The 12,747-nt window shown below is 39.7% G+C and overlaps 1 protein-coding gene across 1 annotated transcript; it reads left to right on the top strand.

Annotated features, from left to right (window-relative positions):
* Window positions 1-1,085: 1,085 nt before the first annotated feature.
* Window positions 1,086-9,484, top strand: MSRB2 (methionine sulfoxide reductase B2). The gene is made up of 5 exons (XM_026064946.1): window positions 1,086-1,098; window positions 1,743-1,855; window positions 2,847-2,923; window positions 6,811-6,958; window positions 8,555-9,484. The coding sequence occupies exons 1-5, from the start codon at window positions 1,086-1,088 to the stop codon at window positions 8,660-8,662; spliced, it is 459 nt and encodes a 152-aa protein (XP_025920731.1). The 3' UTR covers window positions 8,663-9,484.
* The last annotated feature ends 3,263 nt before the right edge of the window (window positions 9,485-12,747 follow it).

The following is a 12,747-nucleotide window of genomic DNA, read 5'->3' as shown; positions in this document are numbered from 1 at the left end:
CCCCGGGGGGTCGGACGCTCGCCTACACGGCGGGTTGCGGGTCGGTGCCCGCCCGGCAGGAGGAGCAGTGCTGACAACGCACGTGTAACGGTGTCTCATCCTATGAAACCGCCTTTTCCACGGCTCCTTTTCACCTTAATTTGCCTGAGTTAAGGGAGCCCCTTAGGACTGGTCGCAGCGGTGCTGCGGGGTGGCTCGGCGGGAGCTGCTGGAGGGACACGTGCAGCGTGGGGACACCTGCCAGCAAAAGGGCTTCTCAGGGCGGGGTGAAGGCTGCCCTAATTTCTGCCCTCATGGTGCCAGGTTATTTTAAAAGTTTGTATTCATCTATGACAAAACAGAATGGATTATGTACCCAGCTAATAATTTAATATCTGTGAACACAGTTTGCTCCCTCTGCTGAGCTGCACGTTAGCCCACTTGCTCCCTGCTGCTGCATGCAGCAGCCCTGGTCCTTCAGGGGTTTGCGACTTGCGTCTCTCGTTTCTCTCTGCCCTGATGGTAGTGAATGACTGTGCTCACGTGTGTTTTGCCATTCATCTCCCACATTACCGGTGTTCTCTTAGCTGGGGCAAAGTGGGGCAGGTGCCTCAAAGGATGGGATTTTTGACTGGCCCGAACGGATCAGAAAATACGAGGTGGTGGAGGTAAACTGGAACGGCAGAGCCTGGTGCTGTCTGTCGAGCACAGGCACTGTTGTCCTTCTCAGCGGTAGTAACTACTTGCCAGGCCGTTTGTTCCTTTCTGTCCTGTTCTCTGTTCAGTGCTCAGGGCAGTAAGGCCCTGGTACGTGACACGAGCTCCAAGGTGATACCTATTTTAAATTTACCTATTTTACAATACCTATTTTAAAATTAATTAGATCATATATTTCTCCAAATAGAAGATGCACTTCAGGGCTCCTCCTGGGACAAGAAAGCATATTRGAGGAGCAGAGAAAGCATGGCAAAGAGAAAGAAAGGCAAGGGTAGTCCCAGCATGTGAGATGACAGGGATTAGGGAGGACTGGGGTAGAGGAAGTGAGAAGGGTTGAAGGTATCTAGCACTGGATGGGAAGGGCGAAGGGAAGCAGTGTACCAAGCAGAATGGAGAAAGGGGGTAGGAGCCAAGCTGCAACAGGAGAGGTGACCAGAGGTGGTACCTCCATATGTCATCAAAGCCAGGCCACAGTCTGCCACAGTGTCCCACTTGGTGTACCCCAGGTGTTTTCGAGCAAGTTAGAAAGGGCAGGAAGCATTACTTCTGGGTGGTAGTGTGTGGAAAAATTGGTCTCTAGGGAATTCAGGAGATAGGTGWATCTATTTAACTGGTAGAGATGACATGGTTTTCAAAATGTTTTTTTTTTCCCAGCATCATCTCTTCTTTGTAAGAGACAAGTCCAGTCAGATGTTCATCATTCAGGAGCTGATTTTGTTTCAAGGATTAGCTTGTGTTGATGGAGATGAGTGTGGAAGTTGTTTCCCATCTCAAACTTTTGGATGCATTCTGCTAAGAAGGAATGAAACTACTTGTTCCATTCTACTTGTTGTTTTTCAACTATCTTAGCCAATCCCATATGATCATAAATCACTTTCACAGCGTATACAGACTCAGTAGGCATTCCTGGAGGTTTGCACTGCGATGTGTGACTTATGTTGTTCTATTCTGTCCCCCCGCTTAACTGTGGATATAAGAGAGGATCTCTTAGAGAATCTAAGTTAAAACAGTGTTAAAAATAATACACATTGTATTTTTATATCCAGTCAAAGATGCAGGCTCTCTGACTAAACAAGCTGAAAGAACTGTTGCTACAGACTGGAAAAAAAAATTGACTCCAGAGCAATTCTGTGTTACAAGACAAAAAGGAACTGAACCGGTAAGCAAAAGAGCTAATGCTTTCCAAGGTTAAGCCAACCTTGTTCTCTGCTGGCATAAAATTTTCTTTGGGGGAGTTGTCATCACTCAGTTGCTTCACAAGTTTTCCCCTACCTTCCTGTGGATGAAAGCTAGGCTCAATGTATTGAACTGTCTGGAATTTGTTCTGACCCAGACTGGCTTGCAGATGAAAAAACATTCTTCATTCTTTTCACTTTTCTCTGGGATTACTTTATTGCCAGAAAAAAAGTTCAAAACCTAAGCAAGTCAACTCTGACTTCTCTGTAGCAATAATGGAGGCCTTTCCAATGGGAAGGAAGAGGACTGTATCTTTCCTGTAGTCTCTTTTTTCTGTTTTTAACCTTATGTAGATTATCCATATAATATTCAGGAGCCTGATTATCCCACATGTGCCAGCCCCCACACTCACCTTGTCCCTGTGCTTTCTTTCCTTCTCTAATTGAGGCCATGTAACCTTGTGGGTAGAGTGCTGGAGTTCCTTAACCAGGAATCAGGGGATCTGTGCAGCTGAATATGTGCCATGGGATTCAACCATGTGAGCTGTGCCCAAATCTTTATCTGTAAAATAAGGATCTTAATTCCAGACTATCTAGGGAAGAGAAAAGTTCCTTTGCAGAGCACTTTGAAGTTGTGGAACTCCATATAAGAGACTTGATCTTTGGGATCCTGCACGTTGCACAAGTTCTTGAGTGGTCGTGACTCTAGCCCTAGTACCTGAGTGATTTATGCATCTGACTAGTCTTGAAGTTTCTGAGGGCAGGAGGTAGTCTTCACTATTAATCCAAAGGCATCCTCCCCTTCATTTCTTTAGGCTGCTAATGTTTGTTCTTCAAAGCCCCCCTGTGAAGCCTTCTTTTTATGTTTTTTCTCCTGTTTTGAATCTGATTCCTACATGCTTGTTCCAGATGGTGAGCTTTTAAAGACCTACATTATTAACTTCCCTTTTCTCTTCCTTTTTTTTTTTTTTAAAGCCTTTCAGTGGAATCTATCTGAATAACACAGAACCAGGAATATACTACTGCGTGTGCTGCAATGCCCCACTGTTCAGGTAACATCCTTTAGATTTCACAGCATCCTTAAAATGCCATAACTGTGGCAGGAGGTGCTATGTTCTTTCATTAGAAGAACAGAAAGCTTAGTTAGGTCACAAAAACAGTCTTTTGATGCTAGAGTGCTATGTGCTATGTATGAGTTTTACAAGATACTTGTGGCGGTACAGGTACATGGTAGCCTTTTTCTTGAGCAGAAAAGGGTCTCCAGTGGCCTGGTGATAGTTATACTAGGGATTCTGCATTTTTTCTCCTGCTACATGCAGTCTCCTTTTTGGCTGATAGTAAGTGTCTGTTTAGGAGGTCCCTAAGCCACAGGCTGCCACAAAATATGTGTGTTTATGGGTGAGTATCACTGTGTGTTTGCTCTGTTCTTCTACTCTTCCATAGTCATCTGCTGTTGTTCAGGATACTGGGCTAGAGAGAGCTCTGGTCTGCCTTAGTATAGCTGCTATTATGTTCTTATTTGCTGGGTCCTCTGTTGATTTGGAGCCAAGACCTCCTCTTCACCCCCACCCCTTTCTTGTGCCCTAAATTAAATTCCACTCTTTTTGCCTCTTCAGTTATATCTACTTTTAAAAACCTGGCTGTGAAAGACTGCTATTAACCTCTGTGCTCTTTACAATACTATATATTTTGCAACTTCATTAAAGTCTAAGTAAAAGGAAATAGAGTGCCTCAAAGTAGGATATGCAGATGGTGTTCTGCTCTCTGTAACTGAACCAGAAAAGACAGTTCCTCACATTTTTGATCTAGAAAATAGCCTTTATATATTTCCAACTGAGAGTTCAATGGAATACGGCTAATATGCCCGTTTCTGTGAGTACTTTAAAGGATGTATCATGGATCAGAACTTCGAATAGGAAGCTGAAGAACAATATACCTGAAGAGTAAGAGGTGGGGAAARTGTAGTGTCTGTATTAAAAAAACAGAAACTAAGCAATTAAATGATAAAATTGGAGCCTGATAATTGTTAATAGACAGTTTTCCTTTGCTCAAGTGTGGAGAACCATGATACACAAGCAGATATTTGCTTAAAGATAGGTATTTCTGTAGAGGTTTACTAATAAACAATTTTAAATAAAATAATTTCAGAAAGTAGTGTGGCATTGCAGAATACTCTGAAGATAAATACAAAACCTAAAAAAACCTCTTGGAAATTCAGATAAATTAGAGAAATTTTAAATTACCAAGCTGTGGAAGAACTGATATTCCCTTAATTTAGGCAATCTTTATATTGGACAATAGCTATAGTTAGGCCAACATGAAGAGAATGAGTACTGAACTGAAGATAATTGCTTTAGCTACTAAACTAATGACAAAATAGCAATATAATCAAACAGTCATGCTGCATTTTGCAATATCCTGCTGTAGGAGAATATAGGTACTTTTGTTTGAAGCATAAAATAATATTAAACCACAAAGATTGATACAGGGGAAAAATAAGATTATATTAAAAAAATCTGTTAAGAAAATTGAAAATTGTTAAATGTTCAAAAATGGGCTGAAAATATTTTTTCCATGAATGCATTATGTTWTGATGGACACTAACAATCAGAAAAAATGGCATTTGATAAGAGATTGATTCATCGTGTTTATTTGCTACTGCATTAAAAATGTCCTTTCTTTTTCAAATGCATTAGAACATTAGCCACAGGTAAACACGAAGCATTTCCTCCTTTCTCTGTAAGTATACATGTGTGTTTATATATATATATATACACCGTAATTTATTATGGTATATTAATTTGAAAGGTATAGAAATACATGGAACAAAAAGCTAACCTTTATAGATAGCAAATTGTGTGCTTTAATGAAATCTCAAACCTTCAGCAAACCATAAACCTACAGCTGAGATTCATACAGCAAAAAGCACTTTTTAGAATTATCTGGATTCCATCCAGGACGACTGAAATAGGGATCAAAGTAAATGAAATGTGCAGGAGGAATGGTGTGTTGAAGGCTAATCTAATGCATATGTTTAGGGAAGGTCCATTTATCCATAAATTAAGCGGTGAAATACTTCAAAGGACAAATACGATCTTGAACAGCAATATTTTGGGGTACTAAAATGTTTCTATTAGGGAATCTAAGTGATATTCTTGTTAGTAAAACAGCACAGAAATAATTTTTGTTGAGAGCTAGTTTTACAGCTCAAAAGATTGATCCTTTAGCAGCAGAAAACATCTCCAATAAGCTTAAGCATTGTGAGCTGCATGTAAGGGACAGAGTCAGTCAGGGACAGATGCAAAACCCACACGGTGTTACAGCAGAAAGACTTTTCTTGACTTCACTGGATTTCAGAGAGGATCTTTATGTGGCTTCTCTGTATATGCATGAACAGAAGGATCCCTGGGTCAGTAAATGAAGAATTCTAATTGAAATATTTTCAAAATAAAAAATAACAAATATATGTTAGGGAAGTTCAGAAGTGGTGTGTGAATATTTATGTTCACCCAGGTTATTCCTTGGGAATCTGTGCCCAGTAGACACAGTAGCATGGATGGCGGAGAGCCCTCTTTGCCTGGATAGAAACAGGACTTGATCCCTAAATGTCATCTTATGCATATGGAGAATCTGCAAACTGCAGTTGCTTTGCTGCAGCCTGCCTCTATACTGTATCTTATTTCTCCCAAGTTTTATGTGCAGGATAGAGGTAGGAGAGCATTTCTAATGTGTCTTGATGGATTAGGCAATAGCCCATCCAAAAATTATCCCTTGGATGTTCTTTTGTTTGCAGCTCCTCTTTTATTTCCATAGTTAGATTGCTCATAGAAAGCCATATACAGTTAATTATAAAATGCATGCTGAATCTGTAATACTGATCTGGTTTAGAGTATTACAATTTTTTAAGTTTTTTGACCAGCTCATTTATCTTGTCTTTCTAAAAGGTATTGTAAGTAAGATTTTCAGTTTTCTTCTTTTTTCATTGTATTAATATCCCACCAAAATATACATGGTTCTCTTCAGTAAATGTTTTGCTTTAAGTTATATATTGAATCATGTAATAGTCCCTTTTATAACGAAAAAGTTATCAGTGGTGTTAATGTCTCCAGCTACCACTAGGTGCCAGTAAGAGCATTGATTTTGTAATCTGAGTGCCGTAGGCTAAGACATGAGAAATCTGAGAGGAGGGCCTTTTACATTTCTGTATGGTACAGCCTGGAAATATTTTCTGATCATAATTTACAATACACTCTAAGTTTTAATATGCAACTAAACTGGATTGGTAAGTCTGTATATTTACTGGAGGTACCCACAAGTCAACAGTCTGTAGTATCTTTATCTAGTGGCTGTGGTTGTCTCTTGGGAAAAGTAGATCTCTGTGCTCTCAGAATTCTTCATTGGTTGATTGAAGTTTTGAGCAAAGCTCTATTTGATTTACCAGACTATTTTGATGACTGTGTCACTTTGCAATCTGCAAGCAGAAGCCATCATCATACATGAACCAGGCTCAGTGGGCCAACCTAACGGTTCTCCATACTCATTCTGGTTCTGTGTTATGTTTTGTTTCTTCCTGTAAACTCTGTTCTCTGAGGTTCTGCTGCATTGTGCCAAGCTTTGAACTGCAACTTTAGAAATGTAACTCAGCTACCAATGTGCTCAGATACTGGAAAGACCTTTTTTCATGCTTTAGAAAATGCTAAACTGTCAGTGAAATAGAAGTGATAAGGCAAAAGCTCCTATTGTGGGCTGATCAAGAATTCCATTTGGAAAACATGTTCCAGCACAGTTTGATGCCAGTGAGAAATTTTCTACTGTGCTAAATATTACTAAAAGTTGTACAAGATAGGGATGAAGAAAGAAGCCAATGTTGTTGATAAAGGCGGAAGTTTTTATAACATCTTTGGTCTTAATTAACAAGAATATCTGTTTTCCCTTATAGTTCAGAAAAGAAGTACAATTCTGGGACTGGATGGCCTTCATTTTCTGAGGCTTACGGTACTTGTGGCAGAGATGAAAGTAATACCAATATCATGAAACGACCAGATAACTCATTGGGATCAACAAGGACTGAAGTCATCTGCAAAAAGGTATGTTTATTTTGGAGGTGGTGCCCAAGATCACCAAGGATCCAATCCAAATCTTAACAAATATATTTTATTTGTATCCATGAATGAATTCACCCAAATGTAGTAGTGAGAATTATTAGATCATTGCAAATATTCTGTTTCACTTCTTGGGATCAAATATATGAGTAAAGTTCTAAGTTTCAAATGTAGACAGTTGGTTTTGGATCAAGACAGTGATGTGACTGAGGAGAGCATCCTTGTTTAAGTACAGCCWGGGGTTGGAATTCGGACAGAAAATTTATTCAGAGGACCTCAAGTGAATTGCAGTATGTGACAACAAACAATAGGAAGGAACTCCCAGATTCAGTCCACCCATCTCCTCCATCACAGGATCAGTGCTTTCTGATATCGTCCTACTAAATGTTTGCTTTTCTTAAAATACCAGTGATAGAGGCTCCACAACCTCACTAGATAATCAATGCTAATGCTCATGTATTCCTACTGTTAGAAAGATTAGATATTAAGGAAAAGAACCTAAGTTTTGATTTCTTCTTGTCTGTTTGTTTGGAGGTTCATGTTTACCCACTGACCAAAAGTGATTGCTTAAGAATTTATTTCTAGTCTTGCCTCTCCCAAAGAGTCACCTACCCATGCAATTCAACACTGGATTCATCACCCAAGTTTCTTTATTCAGGATAGCACATATCCTGATGCTATATACAAGTGACCAGATTGAGTATAGTTGTCACTAAATGTCACAAACTGTATCCCAGTTGTGGGTCTCCTTCACAAACATGCAATGTTTCTTACACTGTATTATGTATTCTCCTGTGTGTTGTCATCTCCAGTATGTATCTGCCATCTACCTTCTAATATGTTAACCTCTTTATTTTATGCTAACTGCATGATCTAGCTCCAGTCAGTAATATCCCATGTTTAGTTCATGCGCTGTCTTTAAATGCCACTTCTGAACATTCCTGGTCTATACACCTCCTGTGTACAGTGCCACTGATATTTGTGTAGGTCTCCATTATCCATACTGTCCACTGTCTATCAGCCATACTGTCAACCTCCTTCAGATGTTCAGATACAAATATTACCTAAATATTTACGTTTTTAGGCCTTCACAGCATTGCTTTGGTTAACAGTATACAGATCTCTGAACTGATCACAAACTAACCCATCTCTTAATGGGTTTATGTTTCAAGTCCTTTTCAGTCATTTTTTAAAGCATTACTCAAATGTCCATCTTGCAGAGAAGCATCTTTAGAAACCCTTTATATCTGCTCAGCTGTCATTCTTAAAAGATTGGCCTGTTATTAAGATCTGTGAACTGACCAGAGCTTCCCTGTGAGGGAACAAGAGTTTCCCTGTGAGTTTTATTCTGGTCCCAAAGTTTGTCCTCTGAAAGAAGAAAGTCCTTTCAGGGAATGTTTGATAACTCATGAGGAAAGGTGAGAGAGATTGCTTTCTCTTTCTCTTTCCCTTTCCCTTTCAGTGGTCAGCCTTAACTTAACAGTGGAACAGCACTGCAGAAAATGCAATGCTGTTGTTTTCAGGCTGGAGAGAGATGTGTGTCTGAAAAGCTAATGCTGAAGACAGTTCTTTCTGTTGCAGTGTGATGCGCATCTAGGCCACGTGTTTGATGATGGTCCTGCACCTTCTGGACAGAGATTCTGTATCAACAGTGTTTCATTAAACTTCAAACCAGGCTCCAGTCGGTAAGAAATGGATCTTTGCAGCTTACAGAACTTCCTTTCGCTGTTCATACAGCCAGCTTGTGAAAAACAATCATATTTTTAAATAGAACTCAGATTTGAGTTCCTTATGCTGTTGCAGTTTTTCTTTCCAGCTATTATCAGTGTTGATAAAATATGTATTTTTGTGATTCATGTTTGGCAGTCTGCCTTTTCATGGTTAGTGCAATGTAAGTGTTGATGTTTACTGTGTTTTTAATTAAAAAAAAATCTGTGTGATAATCCATAGATAGATTCATAACTATCATCATTAACTGTATTGAGAATGTTGAAATGAAATGCTTTCCTGAAGCTGACTTTGCCTATGCTGAACTTAAAATGTTAAAAGACATTTAGTTGTGACACCCAGGAATACAGTTATACACTGTGGATTGTGCCAGAGGTTTTACTTCCATATATTGAGTTCATCATATCCTTTTAAAGAGAAGCAAAAATAACATGAATTTCCAAATAAGGTTTAAGAGGTTTTTTTTTTTCTCTCTGATGTGAGAGACATTTAGCCACATCAGTGACTTTTCTGTGAACCCATAAAAGCAAATTCTGAAGTAGGGCCTAATTAAAACTATTCCAGGAAACGGAACCAGTGGAGACATGGAGTCTTTCTTCTTTTAAATCAATGACTTTGATTCCATGTCCAAAAGCAGACCTGAAACAGGGTTTGCTCCAGGAACTTTCTGTCAGAGAAATATTATTATAACAATGTAATGATCTGTGTAATATCTCCAGACTTCTGTTATCACTTGTGTACTTCAGAATCTGGAAAAAAAAAATGAATGTGAAGTTTTCTGTATTTGGGGGTAAAAACAACATATAAAAATGTTCAATAAAATGATCCTTTTGCTGAAAACATGCCTGGTCTGTTCTTCCTTGTACAAGTTGTAAATACTTTTGTACTGTTCCAAGCATTGTCACCCTGGTTTGCTGTAACATAAATCATATGTGTGTTAAATTGAGCTTTCCTGCTTTCGGATTTTTTTTCACAGAAAATAATCTTTGAGACACAACATCAGCTTCACTAAACGGGCTGGGTTTAAATGCTTCCCTGCTGAGAGTTACTAGGCAACATCTCATTTGGTTTCACCTGTAACAGGCTGTTTCCATTTTCCCTGTTCTGGTTGCCTAAGTAATAAAAAGGGTGTTTTCATTTACTTGGCCTTCTGTGGCCTAGGTTAGTCTTAAAACTGTTTAATGTCTTTATAAAGTAGACCTTTAGTGCAGTGGGCTTTTGCTTTTAATCTTTGTGTCTTGGAGCTTGGCAGCGTTTCACTCTCCTGTACTTTCAAATGGAGAACTGTGCTATTTCCTAACTTCATAGAAACATCATACAAACATAGTGATGGTCACAGCCAACCTAAAACAGCATGGCACGAAAGCCATCAGAGGTGTGAAGCAGCATGAATAAACAGTTGCTGCTACTGGTCTTACGTGGTGACAGTTATGTTGTGTTACTAGATGCATCTGCTAATGGAAATAGTGTGCTGCTTGCTGTGTCCATGCTGCGTCATGCATGTCGCTTTGCATCATCTGCCACTATCGCCTGCCTGCTGTGGCCAGGATGTGAGTGCCCAACCTGCTCAGGTCTCTTGGCCCCAGAGTCTTTGCAGGACAAATGTAATCTGCACCCTGTTTTAGTTTCATTCACAGTTTGTTGGGTTTCTTTCTCTGAAGATCTATTGCACAGCTATTTAGAAAGGTTTTGGGGGGTCCTTATAAGTATTCTTTAGTCAGGCAAGCCCTTCGCTTTCCTCAGTGTTCACATCAGGAGAGGTTTGTTGCAGAAGGGAGAGCAACCAGAAAGTGTGAGAGCAGGCCACAGTTGGACTGCTGCATTCAGCAAGGTGCTGAGAGGCAAGACAACACCTGCCTGAGTGCAACGCCTTTTGGCTAGGATACCAAATTGAAATGCTCCCAGTCTCTGCAAACTTCATCCTGAAGTGGATTGGGGTATATCCTGTCACTTCTTAATGTGGAGTTGGATTTGATCTGGGCAGGTTTACACCAGGGTAATGACAGTGGTTTTAATCTTCCCTCAAGTTTCCTAAGTTTTCTTTAAGACATGCGCAGTCTTTTTGTGAAGAAAAATGCTCTCTTTTAGAACAGCGTAAGTAGGAAGGTAACTGCCAAAATAGACATTTATCTGTCACTACTGTCCAGATCTCTCGGTGACACCTTCTGAGGATAAGAGACTGAATGCTGTTCACACAAAATAGACTCTGGATCTGAAAAACAAGTATCCATGCGCAGACTTGTGTGCAAACTGCACTCAGTTTAATTCCTTGGAAGGTTCCTAATAACCTTCCAAATGGTTGATGGAGACCAGTCTTTGGTGAACTGGCAAGCTTATGACTGACCGAGGAAGACTGTGTGAGCAGAAAGCATTTATTCTACACCTGTAAACACCATAGTACCCAACTGGGCATTTGACTGAGTTAAGAAGCAGTGGTGCTTGCTCACTCATACAGAATGGCCTGAGGAAAGAGTCCTGTAAGGGTCAGGTTTAGCTTGTCCAGTGTTAATTACAGATATATAAATACAGACCCATATTTTCAAGGATAATACCTGGCCTGCACTATACTGGTATGTCACCGAACTAACAACATAAAACTTAACCATACTGCCCAGAGAAACCAGGCCCTCAAATGAGCAATCTTACTCAGGGAAACCTTATTGAACTAAAAATAGGGAAAAGAGGAAGGTTTTGTTTTCACTGTGTGTGTAAAACTGGAGTAACGGCACATGAGCTTTCAGTGTGGCCATGTATCCTGCAGTTTGGAGTAGCTATACTGAGAGGTGTTTGAATATTCTGCTGCTTGTGCTGCAGTGGAATGCTAAGAGCACTTAGATGTCTGTAGGTATGGCTGTGTATATATCATTAGAAGAATAGAGGCAATAATTTTGCTCTGTTAGCAGGGCCAGTAATCAATTTGGAATAAAAAAGCAAAATCAATAAAAGCCTCTTATCATTTCCAGCTTTCCCCATTGCTGGCAATTTGCACCCTTTCTATTAAAACACAACCATACAAATAAATAATGCAGGATTTAGCAGAAGTAAATGGAGGTAGTAGATAAGGCAGATGTGAGTGGGGGAAGTGGGTACAAACTTCTCAAATTAGCTCCGCTGATGCTTTTTTTTGCCAATGTCTAGCTCCCCTGTTACACTGTCTGCTATACCAGATACTGGCTGGAACTTCACTGGTCAGACAGAAATCTCCAGTAGGGTGGTGGGGATAATGCAGGGGCCTCTTTACTGATTTGTCTTTTTCTTGTTATCACTTATGAAAAATGGTGTGGAGCAAATGGGTTATTCTTCAGTAGTCCTTTATAAAATGGCATATTTGACAGCCTTGTTTTCTATTGCTTTTTGTCTTAGAGTGCAAGATGGGGGAGAAGGATCATAGTCATTTGCATACAAGGTGATTTTCTCTCAAGCAGAGCATTACTGTTACTAGGATACTTATTAATTTGGAGGATGTGACAAAATCTGCAGGTATGAAAATGCATGTCATCTGTGTCTTTGCTTTGACCACCTCCTGGCTCTTTATTCTCCATGTATCAGCTCAAACTTCTATTTTCTGCTTTTAAGATCTATCACAGCTTCATCCCACCCTGTGCATTGACTCATACATGCTTCAGGTACTGGCTTATGCTCTGCCAGTAATCTCTGCCTTTGTAACTTCTAGGGCAATTTTTCTTCAAATACCTTTGTGTTTTATTTTGGRCTACCCTGAAACCAAAGAGGAGATCCATTTAAGAATCTGCAAGGCCATTTACTTACTTACCCTGATTCTTTTCAGTCTCTTCCCTAAAATTTACATCTGTCAGTTTGCATGTACAGCACATCTAAGCAATTGGTGCACTCTGATGATACCTGCCATAATGGTCTTACTCTTACCTTGTGCTTCATGCATCTGTTTAGGGTATCCATGTGACACTTCTCATCTATATTTGAATTTATCTTCCATGAAGATGTATTCACCCAGACTAATTTTATGTCTGTAAACAGGCTTGTTGATGTTAATGGTCCAATTCCCGTGTGACATAAACTGTTGGACA

Source organism: Apteryx rowi, unplaced genomic scaffold (assembly GCF_003343035.1).
Source record: "Apteryx rowi isolate R43461 unplaced genomic scaffold, aptRow1 scaffold_222, whole genome shotgun sequence".
Lineage (NCBI taxonomy): Eukaryota > Metazoa > Chordata > Aves > Apterygiformes > Apterygidae > Apteryx > Apteryx rowi.
Note: the sequence above shows the minus strand (reverse complement) of the source record. Positions and strands in the feature narration are given on the sequence as shown.